The sequence below is a fragment of the Mytilus galloprovincialis genome, chromosome 13 (assembly GCF_965363235.1).
Source record: "Mytilus galloprovincialis chromosome 13, xbMytGall1.hap1.1, whole genome shotgun sequence".
Taxonomy (NCBI): Eukaryota; Metazoa; Mollusca; class Bivalvia; order Mytilida; family Mytilidae; genus Mytilus; species Mytilus galloprovincialis.
The window spans coordinates 61,730,701-61,755,258 of record NC_134850.1 but is presented as its reverse complement, the minus strand read 5'-3'; the positions used below and the strand labels follow the sequence as shown (position 1 = coordinate 61,755,258).

The window sequence follows — 24,558 nt, the reverse complement described above, 5'->3', positions numbered from 1 at the left end:
CTGAATACTGGGCTGGTGATACCCTCGGGGACGAAACTCAACCAGCAGTGGCACCGACCAAGTGGTGTAAATATTTATCAAAGCTACCAGGCTTATAATTTAATACGCCAGTCGCGCGTTTCGTCTACATAAGACTCATCAGTGACGCTCAGATCAAAACAGGTATAATGCCAAAGGAGTACAAAGTTGAAGAGCATTGAGGACCCAAAATACTAAAAAGTTATGTCAAATACGGCTAAGGTAATCTATGCCTTGGATAAGAAAAGTAACCCTTAGTTTGTCGAAATATTTATAGTTTTGTAAACAGGAAATTTATAAAAATGACCATATAATTGATATGCATGTCAACACCGGAGTGCTGACTCCTGGGCTGGTGATACCCTCAGGGACGAAACGTCCACCAGAAGTGGCATCGACCCAGTGGTGTAAATAGTTATAGTATTTTGTACAATACTGTTGATTGCATCCAGTAGAGAAAAGAAACATTAAAAGTATACCCTGTTTAGAATCAATGTTATGTGTTGTAAATATTACAGATAGCGCATATTATATGTTCTAAATATTGCAGATGGCGTAATAAAGAGTGTTATATTTATCAAACATAGCATTAACCTTAGAGATAACGTAGACAAGAGCGATGATTCGCTGAAAAAACGTAATAAAATTAACGGTACCAATTTTGTTGCACCAGATGCGTAATCTGCCTTGTTTTTTTTCAGTTGATTTTTAGAATGACTGATTTAGAAGGAAATTTTCATACTACAATGCTAGAAGCAGTGAATGCTATCCACTTCATAGAACCAATGTATTTACCTAAAGGAAAACAATACCATATCTATATGTCTTATGCCTCATCTGATTCTGATTTTGCACGGCAGCTAGAAAACCTGCTACTGGAAAAAGGTTTTAAATGTTGTATGTGCGACAGAGATTTCACTCCTGGTAAACTCATGACAGAAGCTATTCGAGATTGTATGAAACAATCGGTTCAAGTCGTGGTTTTGTTATCCAAAAATTACATCACTAGTTATTACTTGCAATTAGAGTTTTTTGTTGTACTAGAATTATTCTTCGAACGAAACGGAAATAAGCCGATCATTTTAAAGATAGATAAGTGTGATACCCCGAATCATATGAAAATGTCTACGATCCTACAAGCAGATGGTCCTCTCGAGACATGGATTGGAATACTATTGGAAGCACTTAATGACCAAACAGGTAAATTTGCTGTTACAGGTAACAATCGTAAATGTGTTCTTTCTTTAATGATTATAAAAAAAAAGATGTTGAATGATTATCAATGAAACAACTCTCCACATGAGCCCGATCAAATGATACAGAAATCAACCGCTAAAGGTCGCCTTCAACAATGAGTAAGGCCCACACCGCATAGTCCATTATAAAAGGCCCTGAAATCACAAATATAAGAACAATTCAAACGAGATTATAACGGCCTAAAAAATGTACAAAACAATGAACGGCAATCAAATATGTAACACAGCAACAAACGACAACCATTGAATTACAGGCTCCTGTTTCTATCAATTTTTTTTATAATTATAACGCACTAATTGTGTCTACAATTGTTAATTGCTAATTATTTTCTGTCTGGCAGTCGACTTAACGCAATAAAAGGAGACATAGATACTTTCCCCGAATGAGTTGAGGCTGTTAGATCTTTGATACAAACTAAAAGAAAAAATACAGGCGAAAAATACCTCAAACTCATGTGAACCCAAAATTTACATCGGCATGGCAAAAAAAATGAAAAAGACCAAAAGACAAACATCAGTTTACAAATATTGGTAATATACTTTTAACATGACTCGGTGCTTATACAACCCCACTCTGTGTTATTGTGCTATCGTGGTCAATTTTGTATTCTAGTCTTTCGTTCATTTCTATATTATTTGTCAATAGAGTGTCTGTATGCCATTTTGTTTTTCTTTGATGTAATAGTTTTACAATGATTAAAAGTAAATCACAAAGTTGGGTGCTTTACCGCCATATTTTATTCGCAGAATAAAATGTCACTTTCTCCAAACAAAGACACGGGCCTGGAACTAATTCCTCGATTATAAAAAATTACTCATCTACAGGGTTGCATTCCTAGCGACAAAATGTAGAACGTAGATTCTCCTAAGTTATTAGTTTTCATGTCAATGCAACATATTTATTTGTCCCTAAACCATGGCATTTCTATGATCATTTAAGAAATTAATACATTTCTTTGTTTAACCTTTCAAATATACGGGTATCTCCCTTTATAGATTTTGCTAATTCCCAAAATATTGACACGTGTATTTGAAAAATAGAGGCTGGAGCTACCAAAGCGATTTTCATACACAAAAGTCGAAAAAATAAATTACAACGGCATTGTAAGAAAAAACAGGATGAAAAACTAAAGTCTTAGAAACACAAACCCTAACAGAAACCGGGGACGATCTCATATCGAGGAAGTAGTGCCCGTTCTGTCTGTCTATTGTAGGAGGAAGACCATTTAACACGCTTATCTTGGTATAATTTAGAATGGAAAAGGGGAATGTGTCAAAAAGACATCAACCCGAACAAAGAGTAGACAACAGCCGAAGGCAACCAATGGGTCTTCAATGCAGTGAGAAACTCCCGTACCTGATAGCATGCTTCAGCTGAACCCTAATCAAAAATAATTGAAGTCTGGAGATGGCATGTCAGTTAACTGCTAGTAGTCTGTTGTTATTTATGTATTGTTGTCATTTTGTTTATTTTCTTTGGTTACATCTTCTGACATCAGACTCGGACTTCTCTTGGACTGAATTTTAATGTGCGTATTGTTATGCGTTTACTTTTCTACATTGGCTAGAGGTATAGGGGGAGGGTTGAGATCTCACAAACATGTTTAACCCCGCCGCATTTTTGCGCCTGTCCCAAGTCAGGAGCCTCTGGCCTTTGTTAGTCTTGTATTATTTTAATTTTAGTTTCTTGTGTACAATTTGGAAATTAGTAAGGCGTTCATTATCACTGAACTAGTATATATTTGTTTAGGGGCCAGTTGAAGGACGCCTCCTGGTGCGGGAATTTCCCGCTACATTGATGACCTGTTGGTGACCTTCTGTTGTTGTTTTTTCTATGGTCGGGTTGTTGTCTCTTTTGCACATTCCCCATTTCCATTCTCAATTTTAAACTTGTTCAGTAATGATGGACGTCATACTACGAACTATCCGAACTATACACAAGAAACTACAATTAATCCTTTACTTTGGGAAAACTACCGTCCAATTTCATTACTTAAAACAGATTTTAAACTTTTTTCATATGTTCTAGCACAAAGAGTAAAAAAGGTACTTCCAACAACTAATAATGAAGATCAAATCGGTTATGTTAAAAATAAATTTATTGGGTCTAATTTGATAAATTCAAGATGTAATATACTACACAGACACATACAATATTAAGGGGGCAATAGTTTTTGTAGATTTTGCAAAAGCATTCGATTCATTGGAATATGATTTTATGTTTGGGACATTGAAACATTTTGGTTTTAACGATTCATTTATCAACTAGATTAAAACATTGTCCACAGATATACAAACATGTGTTATGAATAATGGGTGGGTATCAGAAACTTTCAAAACTTCATTTGAAATAAGACAAGGCCGTCCTTTATCGGCTTTTATATTTTTTTTTTCGGACATGACAAAGAAGAATGCCAAAATTTAAACTGGAATGGTAAAATAAAAAAGATGAATAAATTATTTGTGATACGGAAAAAACGAAATCTTTCAATTTTAGTAAAATTCCTAATTATAAAGACTTTAATATTGCCTTTGTTTACATTCTTGGGAAGTGTCTGTCTAAACTCAGAAAATTATCTTAAAGAAATAGAAAACAATAGCTTTAAATATATTTGGGATGGGAAACCTGATAGATTTAAAAGAAATATGATGATTGGTCCAGATGAGAAGGGGGGTTTACAAATGGTAATGACTTTAAAAGTTATTTGTGGCTTTAAAAGCACCATGTGTAAATAGATTGGCAAATGGTAAACTTGTGACTTGTTAGCTTATACCATTTTTAAAAATACTTGAATTTTTCAAACAATATTCTGTCAATATTTAATATAAATTTTAGAGATATAAAATCTTTAAAACATTTTAAAGATACTCCTGCGTTTTATAAAGAAGTAATACAGTCTTGGAATTTGACTGGCGGGGGGCAAACAAAACAACCAGACACATTTGTCAATATGATATTAAATAAAAAGTTATATGGGGAAATAAATGTGTGTGTGTGTGTGTGTGTTGGTGTTGGTGTTGGTGTGTGTGTGTGTGTGTGTGTGTGTGTGTGTGTGTGCACGTGTCTCATGTACTGGGTTTTGTTTTGAACAATTTCATTTTTGTATATCATATTTGGATGCAAAATAATAAAGACATTTGTCAAATTGGATAACTTATTCAAACATTTCAGACTTACACAACTACAGCCTTGATTTTAATTTACACGAGATCGAACGCTTCAAACAATTAGTTGAAAAAGGAAGTGAGCAAAGACATTATGTACGAATTGTTGTTGTTGGAGAACAGGGGGCTGGTAAAAGTTGTTTGGTCCATAGGCTGATAGATAAAGACATAAAAGATGTTGTATCAACGGATTGCTTGAATATACAGATAAATGTTTGTGGAATTGATTTGGATACAGCAGAATGGTGTTTCATCAATGGTAATTACTCCTTTTTATATCATGACGAGACTACCCACATTCATGTTTTAATAAGTGAAATCGTGTATCTTATATGTATCTCGAATTTGTTATTTCGCCTATGAAAATGTTACAAAATGAGAGACGTGGGGATGCTAATACTAATATGGCGGCGTCGTTGCCTCTTGCAGTAAGCTTCTTATGACAGAGGGTAGAAGACATGGATACTTTAAATCGTTAGATATTACTTATGTTCCATCAGGCATAAAACATGTCCAGTATGTAAGAGGTGCAGTTAGAATAATAGAAAATAACCTTTTTTATGATACAGATACCAGAATCAATTAGCTCAACATGTTCAAGTAGGTAATCCAAGGATTAAAATCTATTTAAAAACTACGAATGTATATCTTTAACAAAGACATGTTAAAGTTTTTTTTTAAATACGCATGTAAATGCATATTGTTTTGTTTTCAACATTTATCAGGATAAATTGCTTTTGAAGCTTGTTACATTGATATTAAAAAGAGTTTATATTGTCTTCATAGCTAGAAAAGCCGTTTTCATATTTATTCAATTTCAAGTTATCTTAGAAAGTAAATAAGATATCAGATAATTTACATAAGTAATCGTGTGTTTTATATGCAACAACTTATCCAATTTGAGTTAAATAGGAAATACATTTGAACATTTCAGCATATATTTACAATTATCAGAACTCACCAATGGGTCTTTATAAACACAGCGGAGGTATATAGTCAAGTCGATTTGTGAAACAATTGCTCAGATTGTGGTAAAAGCATAACATTTTGCAGAGTGTTAGTTGAGGGTTTAACTAACATTTATAGCTATGAACCCAATTCAGAAAATCAAAATGGCGGCTCTGGGTGGCCATTTTGAAATCATGTCCAAAAAATTAAGGCATGCATAAGGCATGTTAACAAATAAATGTATTTAAAAACTACGCGTAAATTCTTTTAATTGCAGTTTAGCATGTAGGGCTTAGTTACTTTTTTACCACCAAAAAATGCGTAGATACAATATAAGTTATGACCACTGTATGTTGAAAAGGAATACTTCGTATTTATTAATTCAATGGAGCTGAAAAAAAATAGACTGGAAAGAATTCCGTAACGCCAAGAAAGGACACATGAGGATTTACAATGTCAATCAAATACAAAAAGAGCAGACATAGACATTTGAGCTGGTAATCAGTCATTTTTGTAAGCATACAACTGTTCCAAGTTGATGAAGGCCATGTAAAAGAGATACCAAAGGGACAGTCAAACTCATAAATCTAAAACAAACTGACAACGCCATGGCTAAAAATGAAAAAGACAAACAGAAAAACAATAGTACACATGACACAACATAGAAAACTATAGAATAAACCACACGAACCTCACCATGTAATGGGAGAAACACTCCAGAATCACAAGGCAAAATGTACTTATCATGTCAAAGCAATTGAAATCTTAAGATCAAAACAGATTTTGTCAGGAAAAAAGTCTACGATGAGTCACGGATTGAAAATACCAGTAAAATAACCAGCAACGGTTGTGATGAATTAACAAGAACAATATGATTGCAGGATTTTTTTTTCTTTTATTGTGATGAGGTATCTGACTATCACCATTACGCCTCAACAATTATGATCGACAATAGAGTATGTGACTGTCACTTGATCTACTAACCAATGTTCTTTTAGCAAGACTCAGTGCTGAAGATTAATATTTCAGGAGCAGACATCATGCTAAATGTTTGTCAAAACTTTACGACAGCGCAATTAGACAGAATTCGAGACACAGAAAAAAAAGTCAAGAATTTGTTATCCATGGAATGGGACTGCCAATTGATTGTAAACAGTGACGGCTCACACTCTGGAACATATATTGTTTTAATATTTGAAATTGATGATATTGGTAAATTGTACAGTAAACGTTCTTAGTAAATATAAGTTGTCATGGAAGTAATGATTTATACAACACTTCTGAAAAATTGAATACTAGCTGCCATATATGATATGTAAGCACACATGAAAGGTTGCGTCTTTTTCCGGATTCTCAACGAATATGTTGGGGAAGTTCTGAAACAGGCCATGTCTTTTAGTCGTGATGATGAAGGCCTCTTCATAGTCAAAGTAACTAGAATAGTTTTATGAGTTAAGCTTGTTACTATAAAAAGGTTTAAGGGACATTCAATGTAGGCTTTCCAAATGAATCAGTTCCACAATCTTTAAGACATCTTACTCTCTATCTGAGGACTGATAAGTTGCAGTTGTATCCTTTCAACAACGAGTTCCGCAATTGAACTTATATAGCTGAGAAATGGTAAGTCTTGTCTGCCACTCAACGATATTTCTGTACTGTGTCTTGATGTTAGGCCATTCTTTCTAAGGAAACGTATGTCTGTTAAACTGATTCGTGTCAACAGCTGTTATTGAGTGTCCCTGTAAAGTTATTCTTAGTAACAAGCATATATATTTTGCCCGCTAAGTCTATGGTGATGCCTTCATTTTTACCCTTTTATTATTAGGTCTGTTTCAGAGCTTCACAATTACATTTGTTAAAAATCAAGAGCACTAATTTATCTTGCTTGTATGCTTATAGATATCCTATGGCAGCTACATTCCAATTTTGTTAACTGCGTTGTATCAGTTTCCATGATAACTCCAAGATCTTCCAGGCGTGATCTGCAAGCTTAGAGATTGGTACAATACTTCTTCCAGACCGTGTGCCATCAATGTACTTCATTATTTAGGAAAGCACAAAATTCATGGCTTTCTTTCTGTGTCTTTTATTCTGCCTATTTGCTATGTTGTCAAGTTTCATCAATCATCAAGCATGATACTAGTGATTTGACATCTCCAGCTCTTACTATGTCTAAGGGAATATGTCTTGTAGTACAAGTGCACAGTCATATCCTATTTTTGTCGATTTGAAAATGTCGATGTATCATGGAGATCTTCAGATACATCACCACAGAAAAAATACATTGCTGTCATTGTTCTTTTTGATCCAGTTCAACTTTACAGTGTCTGGTTACTTATTGTTTCCTTTCAATTGGCAACTTATCTTCAACATCAGAAGTATGTTTTCCCTTTTGCTGATGAAATATTTTGAGGTCTGAAATTTTTTTGACATGATTTGTGCCATTTTGCCTTGTGATTTTGGAGCGCTTCTGCAGTTCCATAGCCCTCATTCAACTGTTTCGAATTTAGCGAAAGGAAAACCAATTCAAGACCCAATATCTTCGTATGCTTGCATCAAAAGAGTGATTGCCAGCTCAAATATCTATGACTGTTCTGTTTGTATCTGCTTGGCATTGCAAACCCTTACATGTCCTCTCTTGCCGTTTCACACATTCCTTCCAGTCTAATTGCCCATTATGTTTTTCTTATATCTAGTTCCAGTGTTTTCCAAATCTACAATTTTGATCTTTTCCAAAGAATACACTTTCGGTCATAAATTATATAATATATACGTAATTTCTGTTTTAAAAAGTTACTTAGGCAAACGTGTAAGTAACAGAAATTTTGATACTGATATCTTAATTTTGTAAACATGTGCATGTCCTCAGATGACAGTCCTTGTCAATTGTGATGAATATACCATATGTCTATATAATAATTTCCTGCAGCAAGCATTTAACTTATAAGTCAAAGTGAACTTACTAAGGAAATGCAAATGTGTAAAGGCAGTATTAAGTTGTTCTACTCTATGTTGATGTGGAGGACAATGTGATAGAATATGATTAACAGAGTGGTTTTGACAAAACATGTACATGTACATTTCATTTATTGTTAGATATTTTTAACGTCAATTGAGAACATTTGAGCAGTTGATGTTCTTATAACATTACTTGTATGATATAAAATTCATTATGTTTGCAATCAAGGTTTTTGAAAAGTGTTTCAAATAAACAATATCAACAAAAAAAATTATCCAGTAATCAGCCAACTATTATAAACGACAGGTATACAAATATTTTCTTGCTTTATTTCTACGTATAAAATAAAATTCTCCTGTTATTCTATGTCGAAGAAGCGGTTGCACGAATATTGCTTTCAGAGGAATAGTTCATTTTATGATCCTCTTCGTGTCCGCGTTTTAATACTTTTGTACACAAAACAGAAGAATAACTCGGGGGAGGGGAAAAGGCCATCTTTTTGTCCTGTTTATATAGCTCAAACAAATGCATTTGTTTATATCTTTCACAATGCATTTTTTTTTATTATATCGAATAATGACTTCATATTTTGGCTTTAAAAAAAATCAAGACGGCCGCCATTCAATATGGGTAATATTTCCAAAACATTTGTTCTACAAGACAATTGGATTCAGCACTGTTATTCTATCAACCAGATTTCATGTCATTATCTTCTCTAATATCATTTTCATTATTTTCTATTATTAATCTATTGAGATCAAACAGCCGCCATTTTAAAATAGCCGCCTCTTCCGCCCATTTCGATTTTCAGATTGCGTCCATAGCTTAAAATGTTGTCCATGACATATACTCCTACTATGCCAAATTTCATGCTTTTACCACAATCTGAGCAATTTTGTCAAAAATCTGCACAAATCGACTGGACTAATACTGCAACTGGCCCCTAAACAATAATGTATAATAACTACGTGAAATGGACACCTCAATAAACATACATAGACTACAAACGCTAACACAGTAATACGCACAATTTAAATCAGATTAAAGGAAGTTGAGTCCAAAGTGAGAATAGATATCTCAAGAAAAAAACAAAGTGACAATGACCGACTAAATTTCACCAAAGACTGCGGACAATTACTGAAATGCCAGCTCCAAGCCTCAATTAAACTGATCCAGAGAATATTTCTTCATCAAACAAATATAACCACAATCCCTCTCATTATGCTTTAGTGTCATAAATTTTACGAGGAGAACATAAATATCCCTCATCATGCAAACAACTGTTCCTAAGAGCTTTTCTGAATATACTTTTAACGGAGACGCTTAAACCAAATATTTGGAAGCCAACGATGTAAATTTATCGAAACAATCAAAGAGCTATATAACAAAAAGTACCTAAAAATATCCAGTTCCATCTAAAATCAACTTTGCTGCAGAAGTAAAAACCTCAGTTTTTTTATGATTGCAAAATTTATCAACGAACAATTTTAGAAATGATAGTTTTAAATCATGTAAATACCGAATACTGACAACTGAGTTGATGATACCCTCAGGGACTATTAGCGCACCACCCAGTTATAAGGTCTAAAATATGTTTCCTTGTCCTATTTTGTTTTAAATTTCCAAATGGGCATTATAGATAAACGCTTTGCAAAGTGTAACGTTCCATAGTTTTTTCAAGGATTAAGTAAATTTCACACTTGTTTACCGTAGAAATTATGTTTCTATGGGTAACCTTTTCAGTACAAAGTTACATGTAGTATACAAAGTATAGCACATCTGAATTGACATTAATAATAATTGATATGGTGATAATTATGAATTAACTGTTAACAAACTTTTCGAAATATTACCTTTAGTTATACCTTTTGGAATTTAATATGCCCAACTTTTTTCAATTGCATTTGTCATTTTTGTTTATTTAAGCATCATTCACGAATCTTATTAGAGGAAACACGCGTCTGATGGACACAATTTCAAATATAGTATCTCTGATCAGTCTATTTATCAAGAAATTTGTTCTACTATTTTTCAGAAGATCATTTCAGTGGAACAACACGCCTTGGACAAAAGCTTAAGAATGTTAAGCATAACACTGATTCTACGGAAGTATTTTACAATAGAAAAGAAGCATCAAATACAGATACTCAACCTTTCTGCAAACAAACAAGGGCAGATACATCAGCCAACGAGAAATCTTCTGTAGAAGCGATATCAAAAACTGGAAATGATTTTTATTGGAAAGAGAGTCTTTCTCAGGTTAATGCTGTCAAGCCTTTCAACAGACGTCTAGCTTGCGTTTCCTTTTGGGATTTCGCAGGACATACTGAGTATTATCCAACACATCAACTTTTTCTGTCACGTACATGCATTGTTTTGCTTGTAACAGATATTACAAAGAAAATAGGTGACTTATCAAGAAAGAGTTTGAGTGGGCACTTTATGGATGTATCGGAACAGCCAATGGAAAATGTTGCAGGTATGCAATTAAGTTATATATGAAATCAGTCTGTTGTACAGGTTTATTGATATTTTAAAATTCATTGATAAATTCAACAACAAACAATGAACAAATTCAGATCCGCTGGGACGTGAACACCACAAAGTGAGATGTAATTTCCGAGATCAGAAGTTGAATTTGATAAGTTGAATATATTGTTAGTATACAAAAGAAGATGTGGTTTGGTTGTCAATGAAAAAACTCTTCACAAGAGACTAAATGACATAGTGAATAGTTTATGTATAGTTTAGGCAAGCTATAGTCAATAATTATGTAAAGAAAAGTAAAATAACAAAAATACCGAACTCCAAGGGAAACTCAAAATGAAAATTCCTTTATAAAATGGCAAAATCAAACACTCAAACATATCTCACGAATTGAAAACAACTGGCTTATACCTATCTAGGTACACACATTTTCTTATGTAGATTAAACCTGGTTGGATAGCTAGCAAAACCTCTCACTCATATTATATTGACAATAATGTGTGAATAAATAACCAAACATAATAGGTAAAACAAAAATGTTCTAAGAATTTCATTTTTTGATTACTGACAATTTATCTTGTTAGGAATTGTAAAGGCTTATATAGATTTTGATAGGAATAGTTAATGCAAAAAGACGAATTTGATTGTTATAACTCAATAGCAATTTCTTGCGAATGGTCATAATAAAAACTTACAAGCATAAACCATATTTGCCATTTGATTAGATAATTTTCCTTTAAAATGCAATAGAACCAGTAATAGCGGTCCTGTACATGTGTATTGTTTTAACTTCAACTGTTTGGTTTATTAGGTTGCTACATGTATTGGTTTTGTTAAATTACAGTTAAAAAAGTTGTACAGTTGCTTAATATCTACACTTATATAAGCCAAAAATATGGATACATTTAATTTTCATCCATCTTTCTGAGAAAAAAGAATAGTTCAGCAAAAAATGTGTGACGAGGAGTGGTTCCACTGTTAAATTTTAAGAAAACTGTCAATTTCTTTTTAAATTATGCAAAAAACAGTGATAAGAATATTCACCTTCATTTGCGACTTAACAAATCAATCAATAGTGACACATTCGGTGATTTTTGTTTTTTTAACAGTAACAGTAACACTTAGACATTTTCACACATGCTTCCTCAAATTGGCACACTATTATCGAAGTAGAAAAGCAATAAGATAATTAGTGACAAAAATCTACCGCCATAAAAAAAAAACGTTGAATAGTTATAATTAATGTTCGGTGAAATTTATTTTCCTATATATTTCAATTTTCATTTTTAGAGATGATCTAAAATATTTGTAATTGAAAATGATTTTTGGTAAGTTGTGCAATCGTTCATGGACCCCCTGTTATACCCATGTACAGCTGCAATAACTATACTCTAGTTGATGTAGTTTTTCCAGGCTAGTATTGCTTGTAACAATAGTGGTTTTATAGATAAAAGGTTTGTTGCTGCCCACGAAAAAATGTTGAAATAATGATTAACAATTTGTCAAATTGAAATCATCAAATATCGAAAGCTTTACTGTCGTACTCATGGTTTTGTTGATCTTCATGACAAAAATATTCTGATGACCATGGATTTTTTTCTTTTGTTGTTCCTAAATCTCTGCCTTTTTTATATTTTGTCATGCAGATTCCCTCCAATCTTTGTATGGTATGCTTTCGTAGTGAGCCTATAGTTGAAAATAAACTGAGACCGCATTTGTCTTCTTCTTTGGGATCACTGCATATACATTTGAAAGAGAGTGCATGCCAGTTCAGACTGTTTAGGAATAAGACGCAGAGAGAATAAACATTTAGAAAATGATAACATAAACTAGAGATATTATTATTTGATAATCATTGCAGCGAAATATTCATTATTTCATAACATGTATTTGAATGTCCCTATAAGGTATATTTCGCCTATCTTTTACAGGATATATCGACTACTGGAGCAGTTGCATTCATACATTTGGCTATACATGTCCCTCTGGCAGCGAGCTTAACCCTCCGATTATAGTTGTTACTACACACACCGATGAAATACAAGTTCGTATATTTAGTCCAAAGGAAACAGAAACTAAATTTTATTAAACTATATGCAATGCCATATATGATAATAAAAATATTTTGCATACTTGTCAATGAGACAACTTTACTAGAGACAAAATGACGCAAACTAAGGAATTACAGGTCACCGTACGGTCTTATTTCTTTTTTAATATCTTTAAATAGCAGTTTTGTAGATAAAAGAAATATACGAATTCATGCAAAAACACTATTGCACATATTGTCTTTGCGAGGTTACAACCGATGACTTAAATATACAAAAAATGGACTATTTTGTTCTTTACCATGTTATTTACATTCGTCAAATTGAATACTAGAAAACATGGATGCACAGATGTAAAAACCGAAACTAAGCGCACAAGTTCACAATGCCAAATAAGCTGTATTTGTACTCCATATTTTACTCTTTTTTATCCGATCAATTTAAGAAGAAAAAAATAAATATAATGAAACATTAATCGGTTTTTCTTGAGCCGTTTACGTTTGTACTGATATTCAAAATTGTTGTTCATCAATGAATTGGGATGTGATACAGATTTTTAATAGTGCTTATAGGTCTACTATCAACCTGTCTTATCCAAGATCCAAACAAAAGTTTATCGTTTAATAAGTTGACTCTTTCATATCTTTTTTTTATTAACATTTCCCACAAACATCCTTTTCAGATAAAAATACAACTTCCATATTGTTTTTTTTTTATCATCCGTTGATTAAATAAACCACCAATTGAAATAAATTAGAATTTATATATGGCAAACATTTGCAACATCTCTAGTTTCAGTAAGTTACAATTTAAGATTTCTGACAAGTTAAAGATAAATATTGAATACAAGTAATTGATTTATTTATATATATAGTTGTCATCTTTTATCAGAAACCTAAACAACTTATTATGCTATATACATTGTTTTTTTGTATAAGTTTGTGATGAAATTTTTTTTAATAATTACCCCATATTATACCGTTCTGTGTCGTCTATGCGTTGCTTTATGATAAAATCCTCAAATCTTGAAAAAAAACTTGATAATGCCATATTGTCTATTTTAAGGATAACTTAGATGATGTAAAATCAAAATACCAGGATGATCTAACCAACGTGGTACAGAGGGATGAAAAAAGGGGACATTTTCGGAAACATTTCTTTCTATCTAATACTGATGAGCGGAATTACAGTAAAGAAATTCAAAGCATCAGAAAGTATATATACGACATTTCAACACAAGTAGACAACTGGGGAGTAGAAGTGCCTTTGAAATGGATTCCATTAGAAAATGAAATTATCAAGCATAGAGAAATGGGTAAAAATATATTATCGTTTCAAACCATTAAGGAAATAAGTGACGGAAGCCATTGTCTTATAGTAGATGAAGATGAATTTAAAATGTTCTTGAAATTTCACCATGATCTTGGAACAGTAATTTATTTTGACGATGTACCTGATTTTATAATCATCAATCCTAACTGGTTTGTAAAAGCTCTCCGGTGTATTGTTTCAGCACGAGACTTTATTTCAGAAAATTTACAATTGAATTGGAAGGAATATGAAGAATCTGGCTACATTGGTATGGAAATGATTCATGCAATATTCCAACAAAAGGACCCAGAATTAGCACACAATCAAGAACATATCATGCACGTATTAGACAAATACGATATTGTCGTGGAAATGCCAAATGTAGTTCGTAAGAGAGTAAACGAGAAGCTCTTTTGTGTTCCTTGCATAGTAAAATCATCTGCTATTGAAAGAATAATCAATAATTTTGTTGGGCAAGAAAAAACATCTATTCTTTGTTTCGAATTCGAATTTTTACCACCTGTGTTTTTTTGTCACCTTGTTGTTAATTTACTTCGAAGATACAATTTAAGTAACGAAAGTTCGTCATCATCATTCGGAAAAGCGTTATACCGAGGCGCATGCGTGTTTGACATCGATATCACTGGATGTGAAAAGATATTCCTTTGCAAATACCAAAATACTATCCAAGTGCAAATCTGGAGATGGACCGCAGTTTTAACCGGTTCAGGACAACGAACTCGCATTGATATTGAAGATGATTTAACGTGCATACAAAGAAAATACAAATTAGACTCTTTGAAAACCTACAAACTAAAAGTGAAATGCCAATTTTCTGAAAGTACAGGTCTGGAAGGGATGGTTGATATAGGTCCCTTAGTCAACACCGAGACAAATTTCTATTGTAATGTTCATGGATGCACTCATTCCACAGAAAACATCAGAAGAACATGGGCCTTTAACCAAGAAGAGGTATTGTCTTTAATTCAAATTTACATTCCAATCGTTTTGCCCTTTTGAGGTAGTTCATAATTATTATTTATATATTCAATTGAAAATTTTAAAAACATTTAAAATTTTTACATCTAATAATATTCATAGGTTTAAACAAATGGTTTATACAATTAGGTAACTTTTAAAAACAAATTTGAAAACAAAGATCTGTATTACAAATTTCAGCTGATTTGTTGCTGTAGTCATAGTTTGTTTTATAAATCGTTAACATTTAAAATCTAAGCCATGAGTAGCTGAACCACAAGTTGGAGATGCATCTCTTTAATTTCTAGATCTATATTTAGATCTATAAGAATCATATTACCGATGTTCCAACTAATAAATCCGTAATAAAGATACTCATCAAGATACAAAAACAAAACAGAATCGCACTCTATAATTAAGTTAATTACTGGAACTAAATGATCATAATTTAGCGTATTAATGTCTTAGTATATAAATCTACGATTTATACAAAAGCAGTTTGCTAAGGCATATCAAATTCATATTTGGTTTTGGAAAGGCTCACAAATACTGTTTCGTGGTTACAAGTGAAACACGAATTCAAATGTTCAACGAATGACAAGTTTTCTTTAGGCTTTGTAGGCAGAAAATGTCAAAATCACGAATCACATATCCACTAAAATGCAAGTTTTCAGCATTTCACGAAAAATGGTTACCCCGAAAATAAACGAATTTCACAGTATTGCGGATAACAATGCCAATTAAATTCAAGTTTGCAATGCCGAATTTTTTAATATTTTAGGAAAATATATCTAAGTTAACAGACGAAAATATGAACTTCTTACGTATTCAAAAAATTTCGACAGAATTGATGTGTGATATTTTATATGAGTTGCTACTTCATGATAACTATGTAGGACTAAAACCAAGAAATAAAAGTGATATTACCGATTTATATAGCAAAATAAGGGGACAAAATGTGCGAGTACCATCTAATGGATGGGGAGGTCAGCGATTGCCTAACGAATCAATTCAAACGAACACTGGAGATGATGTCGAGAGGATACGGTTGACTAGAAATAGGCTACAGCATTCAAGTCAGTTTCAAATGTCTGACAGTGAATACAACGAAAGGATACAACAACTTACTAGGCTGACGGAACGGTTTGAAGTTTTGTTAAAACCGAGGGAATCTTACATTACCAGGCTTAACAAAGTACGAACAATTGAATTGAGGGAGACAAATTTAGCTAATGGTATCAAGGTCCTGAAGAAAAGTAAGTTTTTTGTAAGGAATAATGTTACATCTATAACCCCTTCATTGTTGCATGTCTTCTAAATACTTCGGAGAAGAAAAGTAAAACATAATCATTTCAATGAAGGCAGTCTGTTCATCTGCATGATATCGCATCGCTGAGTATTAAGTGAAAACATTCCATTATACGACATTCCAAAGCTTGGATTTCCTATCATCATTTCCCTGCTTTGGCTATACTTTTTTGTCCTATTTTGTTAATAGCTCTTCATTCGTTTAACAAGCTTTAGATTTTCAAAACCGTTAGCCTCGAGCATCAACAAAGAGACATTGATTGTCGAAATGCGTATCTGGTGCAGAATAATTGGTATCTTTATTCCTTAAAGGTGGGTTGCTACTGACAGATGTTCAAAGTACGTTCCAAGATGTTGAAGTCTGAAATCCCTGCAAAAAGATTACAGACGCTATACTGAGTTGGTTGATGGCTATGGAATATTACGATTTTCGTATCCATATTCTCGTCTTCTTTTCCTCGTATGTGACTTAACTTATAGCTAAGTAGACTTAAAATTGTCGTGCTATATCCAAAGATATTACATATGTGTAGAATTCTACTGTTTTCATTGGATATGACGATCACTTGTTTTTACGTATCTGAAGTCTTGTTTCTATTTTTACGTATATTGACGCTATGTTTCTATTTATTTATATATTGGTGGTCAATATAAAAAAAATGCTAGATTTAGATTTATGACGTCATGACGTCACACATTACAAGTTAACCATGGAGGAAGCCGGCTCTGCAGCAGACTAAAAAATTTGAAGTTTATCAAAAAGAGATATCAGGAATTTTATGTTAAATAGTTATCAAATGTACCAAGATAATAATTTAGAACGCCAAACGCGCGTTTCGTTTACATAAGACTCATCAGTGATGCTCAAACCAAAATTTATAAAGCCAAACAAGTACATAGTTGAAGAGCATTGAGGATCAAAAATTCCAAAAAATGTTGCCATATACGGCAAAGGTAATTTATGCCTGGGATAAGAATGATCCTTAGTTTTTCGATAAATTGAAAGTTTTGTAAATTCAGACGCTGCAAATACAAGCAAACTAACGCAACAACCTATAAAATTGTTCAAAGATGATTGATATTTTCAATAACATGTTGAATGTTTTGGAAAATAAAATTTAAGAATACACAGACAGAACATCAAGCGCTATTTTCAATGCATTATTTACACACGTTATATAAAAATTAAGGAGTTTCATTCAGTCAATACGTTATATATTGATATGTTATTTTATATTGACACTCGGACTTCGTTCTCGGTCAAAATAATCTCAACAGGCCTATATAATGTATTGATCTCGTCAAAAGTAAATAATTTATAAATATATACCGGTCAATATTTCAAAAGACTCTGTCTCGATAAATTGTTTTACAATAATAGATCTGGGTTTTTTTTTTTTTGGTTATACTTATTTATCTTTTATTTAAATCTTCAATAACATATTTACAAATCACACAAGGACATAATCGCTGTCTCGTACATCATTCAAACGTATGTTAATATGTTTTTTCCGTTATAATTTATCATTCAAACTTAACATTTCAATTACATAATTGATTTATATTTGTTTCACAAATATACTACCAAACAGACAGACTATGCTACTTTCGTGGCTGGGTTTTATTTATTTGTAAATGACATACTTCATATATGGCTACTTGATAAGAATAATAAGCATGAAAACCTTTAGTTTCATGCGGTGCCAATCCCATGAACAATTTAAGGGGAGGCGACTATCTTGATAGCATCTATATCATTAAAAATAAAATAAACACCGTATCCATATCTTTATATAAATTTGGAAAAATTATTCTTGACTCTAGATCTCGATCACTGATTCATTTGTTACAAAATCGACAGCAGCATAATCCACGTTAAACTTTATACTTTGTAATGCTGACTAATTAAAACGTTCTATAGATATAATCTTATATATTATTATCTTATAATTACATTACATGCATGTTTCATTATTATACCTTATTTTGATTGGCTAACCGCAATATCGCCTAGTTCTGAAATTAACATTAATTGCACAATAAAATGTAATATTCATGATAACACTATATACCACAATATTGTGCACAGGGATATTAATGAAAAAACTTGATATATATCTTGTGTTTTCAATATCCTAGCAAAAAAAAGTAATTATAAGTATAGTATGCTTCTTTTTGTAATTTCATAGTGATGTAAAAGCGTTGACCATTCGCACATTTTTAAAATGAAGCGCATAATACAAAATTAATTCGGTAAACTCTTTTACAACAATGGAAAAAAGCATTCAATTCTTAAATACATCCGTCTAAATGTGAGAAGGATCAAAAGTTGTAACGTATCTTTTTTAATAGTGTACCTAATTCTAAAATCTCTAATGTTCTTTTTCAGAGATAACAAGGTTTTTTACATTGCTATTTGGACGATAACCCGATATGTCAAAGAAAATAAATTTCTGGTATGTGAATGATAACATTATTCGGAACAGAATTTATACTTATATTGATTTGTATTTAAAGCATGTGGTATGAAGTCTGAAGTTTTTAAAAGGAGAGGCGAAAATCTAAAAGATATATCCAAATTTATGTGTCGAAAAGCTAATAGACAATACCAAGGGCTAGGCAAATGAACAAAACAAAACGACAGATAATCAACAGTATGCAAAACACAACATTTTAGTTGTTAGATGAAAAGAAGATAAAGGCCTACTTCATATTCGAATATGAATATCATGAAAGGATTTGAGTACACTTCCATGTTAGAATACGGATATATATTTGTTAAGGATGTTCAAACCATATTCGCAAATCGTATTCTTTTTATTATGGAGTACCTCGTATCCTATTTTTCATATGCCGTCATTGAATAATCAATTCTTACTTTGACGAGGGAAAATAAGCATTGAACGAGAAAATGCAAGAATACGAAAACCGTCATAACATGGAAACATAAGCATATTATGATGCGAAAAAAATATTATCTCAAAGTACCAATCTCAAAAGTAAATTCAACAGGGGGTGTTCATAAAACATGACAAAATCAAACTATAGACTATATCAACCAACGGAACGAATTGAAAATAACTTTCTCTAATTTGTATGCTTTTTTCTCGTCACTAGTAAAAATATATGTTCTCAGCAAAGAATTGGTCGAAATATAATTATTAAGCTTAATTTTCATGATTTTTGAATTTCTTATTCTGACGTCTTAAAAAATGCGACCATGCCTGATGACATCACATGTTAAAAAAACTTTCTAAAACTCAATGAATAGGAAGGATACAAATCTTTAGAGAAACAGATTCCCCCATCATAACTCATGTATTACGACATTTCTCCACTCTCAACGGTTAAATTATAAATTGCTTTTAAATAATAAAACTTAAATGTCTCGTGTAGAGAAATATCGTAACAAACTTGTTGCAATGAAGCATTTGTATTATACGTCATACGCTTGATTTAGTAAAGACATTGCCGAGAAAATGGTGTTTACAAGCTGGGTTTATACCTAGCTACACTTTCCAACTGTATTACAGCTATTATAGTTCTGAATTGATTTACACGAATTGGTTGAGAGCATATTTTCTTAAATAAAAGAAAAAAATATTGAAATATATACAAATGAAAACAATGATTGTTATATCGCTCTTAGAAAATATGTAGAATAAAGGCAAACTTGTGGTAAAATCATATAAGTACATGCCCTCATGAATTATTAATTAACTATTTTTTGTAAATTACAGGCGGAAGTGGATCTGGATTATCGAACTTGCAGTTTTGATCTTGATTGTTTATTGTATATGACATATTGGCTTACTTTTTTTATTGGCTTTTTTTATATAAAATTTATCCATTATGCTTCGGAAATTTGGGGTTTCCATCGTGGAAGTGATGTTGAAATTATCCGTAACCGTTTTTGTCGATCTTTTTTGAAACTGGATAAAAGTACGCCAAATGTATTTTTATATGGCGAACTAGGGCGTTTGCCAATAAATGTAATTAGAAAACAATTGTTTTTAAAATACTGGTTAAAAATTGTAACTCATACACCATTGTGTATGATTTCTATTTATTGTTACTCAGAGATGCAAATACTGGTAAAACTAATTGGGTTTCTAATGTTCGTGACCTATTGTTTAGTATTGGTTTTAACTTTGTATGGTACCAGCAGTCTGGTATGAATATATCATTAGATGTAATAAAAACTAGGATAAGAGATCAATATATTCAAAGCTGGTTTGCATCTATACAGGATTGTGAGAAATTTACTATGTACAGAATTTTAAAATTAGATTTTTGTTTTGAAGATTACGTAGATTATAATTATAATTCACATTTTTTCACAAAGCTACGTAGTGGTACTATGAAGTTAAATGTTGAGGTGGGGCGATATACAAATATACTAAGAGAAAACAGATTATGTACTTGCTGTAATATGAATAGTGTTGAAGATGAGTATCATTTTTCTTTAGTGTGTCCTGTGTACAGACATGTACGGCTACAGTTTTTACCAAACTATTACTGTTCGTGGCCAAATGTGACAAAACTTATGTATTTGTATCAAACAAAATCTAGATCTTTAGTTCGAAAATTATGTAATTATTTGAAATCTGCCTAGCAGATTAGATCACATCTAATAAGTTGATCATTTGTCTATTGTAATATCTTATTAGTTTGTTCTCTGTTGTTTATTGTGTGTCATAATGTAAATATGTTTGTGTTGCTATAGCATGTAACTACTGCTTTGCAAATAAAGAATTCATTCACTCAATACAGTTTATTTTTGTTACAAGCCAAAAATGGCGGAATTAATCTACACAGTATAACATAAACATAACTTCATGAGTGCAAACGGTTATCATCAAAACATGCTATTTCAAGCATTGCATAAGTAGCAGCAGCAAGCAAGCATAATTTAATGCTCACTGTTTTCACCTGAAATCAGCTTTGTACAATACTTTTTAGCTAGCTAATAGATGTTTATTATTGACAACATATGATTTTGCGAACCACAATCTTTGATATTATTATAGTTAGAAATAAATGTAAATAGCAATAATGTACAACAAAGAAAGACCTACAAATAGGTCAACATGACCAAAATGGTCAATTGACCCCTTAAGTAGTTATTGTTCTTTATAGTCATTTTTTTTTATAATTTTTATAAATTATGTACATTTTTGTAAATTTTTACAAAGTATTATCCCTGTAACAACTGGGCCAAGTTCATTATAGATAGAGATAATTGTAAGCAGCAAGAATGTTTAGTAAAGTAAGATTTACAAACACATCACCATCAACAAAACACAAAAACTGCACATACGATTTACTTTTGTGACGGTATCACATCAGACTGAAATAAAAACCTTGTAAACGCTCCTTTAATTGATTACTATTTTCACCAATCCCGCGATTTGTTAAAAATTATAATTTCGACCGTCAAAATTCAAATATTACGACATATTTGTTCTTGCTTTCCTCTTTATTTTCTATTGTGACGTCATAACAAATGAAAAACAATGCCCAAATAGCGCAAAATACAAAGAACACATCGGTCATGGGGAGATGATTGATTATTAAGTTCACTTATTTTTTTTCTAGACCATTTAAAAACTCACCATGTTAAAAATGGTTATCCTCTCAAAAACGTTTTGGAAGCATTGTATTAGTTTTTAATCAACAGTTTCAGAGGAGAAGATCTTTGAAATTGTTAATAACAACAATAGATTCTAAAAAAAAAAGAAAAAAATGTGTTGAATTTTCTATCATAGTAGTTCCCATTTTTTGCAATTGACTTCATTGATTCTCTTTTTAAACCAAATATGGTAGTTGAATGTTTTATTAGACTAAAACTTCACGATTTCGATAATTTCTTATTTTCACCATTTTATGATATCAAAATTAAAGTATCAAATAGTTTTATGAGTCCTCTTCAAATTTACGAAACATATTTGTAACAAACAACAAATAAACTGGATAGCCATTGATAAGACGTTGTACATCGTTAACTGCAAATACGTCCTTATTTCTTTTTCATCCCATTTTCGATTTTGATAGAAACAGTATGGTCGCCTATCGAAAACCCGTCTTTTGGAACATTGTCGTTTATAATTTTAAAATCAAAGAACAGTCTCTCTCTCAACTGATACAAAAACAAATAGAAAATCAATACCTATACACAAGTACTCTTAGAACATTGCTATCAGATGAAAACTCCAAAACAAGGAACTCTTTAAGGTTCACAGATGAGAAAAATCATAATAGGTTATACTTCAAAATAGTACAAATTTCAATACAGATTGATCTTCATAATGAATAACCTTTAAAATCTTATGTCGATTATTTCTTTAAAATCAGGCTTAATCTGTAGACATCAACTATTTGATAGTCATACAAACAATGCGATAACTACGCAACAATATGTCTAAATGATGTGGTTGGAAAGAATTTGAGGTCATCATATAGACACCAACAATAAGCAAAACTCATACCGTAGAGTAAGATATAAAAGGCCCATCACGAGAGAACGCTTGAATAAGTACTACTCTTTCAATTCTTTTTCGTCTTTAAATATAATTTATCTTCAAATAATGTGTTGCTTTTTAACATAAGTAAACATCTCTGCAGAATGCATGAAGTTGGTACTGATCAATCACTTCAAATCTACGTGTGATTGGCTGACATGGTCTTAAGACAATAACAATCAAAACCAAGGAGTACACAAAGATTCATAAAACCAAAAGACATTTACATCAACAGTTACAAATAATAAATAGGAAACAACTCCACTAAAATCAAGGAGTGAAATCAGAGGCTCCGGAAGGGTAAGCATTTACTGCACCGTATAGGCACCCGTCGTGTTATTTCTTTGTTCAGTTCAGTATTGATGGAAGGTTATTATGACTGAGGAAGAATATCATATATGATTTCTGTCACACTTTTGTCATAATGACCAATCAGCTCATGCCTAAGCAATGGAAATTCATTTAATGACGTGATGACGTAAAATTCTTTTTACTCTCGGATAGGAGCAATGCTAATGTCCCACAGACCTTCATATTATGAAGGCACTGGCTACGGTTACATGAAAATGTAACAATAAAGATATCATTGTTACATTGGAGACTAATTGCCGGAATACAGGGTTGGATAAAAAAAACCGATTAATTACGAATGTAACAATACTATCTGTGTCTACGTTACATGTATTACATTGCGAAATTGTTACATTAATGCACTGAAACGAAACCACCGTATAAGCAACCATCACAAACGAGTGATGCGGCAATGTGCACGACTACATTGTATACTGTACAATTGCATACTGTATTATCCCTTTTTGAAGTTAAAGAAACTTTCAATGTCTGCCATGCTAAAGGTGAAAAATATTTTTGTTCTCCATGTTTATATTTTCGTCCAATATTTTTGTTGAAAGAATGTGAGGTGTTAACTGATTTTATGTTCACCTCTGATTTCAATATCCAACTTAGCATAGCTGAAAAATACAGATTAAAAATACAAGTCAATTGTGAAAGCACTTGATTTGCATTTGCTGACAGGTTTAAGTTGGTGGAAACAGTGTTTCATGGTCCATATATTTTCCGATCGTAATTTCGTTCGTCTCGTATAGACAGTACATACTCTATTGAACAGTTCATCAAGTATAATGAATAGTGCCATTAAATTGATATTATTTTATTCTTGTGTTTCATTCATTTATTAGCTTGTCTCAATATACAATGTCCCAATTTTTTGTAAAGTTATTTGCCTTCTTCTAGTTTTCATTTGGTCGTCTTTTGAGAAACGGCAAGACATTTTGAATATTATTATTATTATCATTTTTATTATCACTATTACTTATATTATCTACTATTTTAAAAACAGAAGGTCTAAGCATAGATATAATAGCCATATATGTGGCTATTATATTTATAGTTTATATTTAATAAATCTAGCGTTCATTGCAGTCTTTAATGTAACAATAACGCAATGTAACAGTAGACACAAATATTAGTGTTACATTTGTTATGCATCGGTTCCTAACCCAACTATTTTACTGGCTATAAGTCTCCAATTTAACAAT

General features: G+C 31.9%; 1 protein-coding gene across 1 annotated transcript; it reads left to right on the top strand.

Annotated features, from left to right (window-relative positions):
- The first annotated feature begins 944 nt into the window (after positions 1-944).
- Positions 945-21,315, top strand: LOC143057783 (uncharacterized). Its single transcript, XM_076231178.1, has 8 exons — positions 945-1,218; positions 4,447-4,698; positions 10,382-10,825; positions 12,765-12,877; positions 13,947-15,164; positions 15,952-16,426; positions 18,868-18,934; positions 20,219-21,315. Exons 1-7 carry the CDS (start codon positions 951-953, stop codon positions 18,903-18,905), a joined length of 2,808 nt encoding a protein of 935 aa, XP_076087293.1. The 5' UTR covers positions 945-950; the 3' UTR covers positions 18,906-18,934; positions 20,219-21,315.
- The last annotated feature ends 3,243 nt before the right edge of the window (positions 21,316-24,558 follow it).

Coding starts and splice junctions, on each gene's coding strand:
- LOC143057783 (XM_076231178.1), top strand. CDS start 951: ATGACAGAAGCTATTCGAGATTGTATGAAACAATCGGTTCAAGTCGTG. Junction 1,219..4,446: donor AGCACTTAATGACCAAACAG/GTAAATTTGCTG, acceptor CAAACATTTCAG/ACTTACACAACTACAGCCTT. Junction 16,427..18,867: donor TATCAAGGTCCTGAAGAAAA/GTAAGTTTTTTG, acceptor GTTCTTTTTCAG/AGATAACAAGGTTTTTTACA.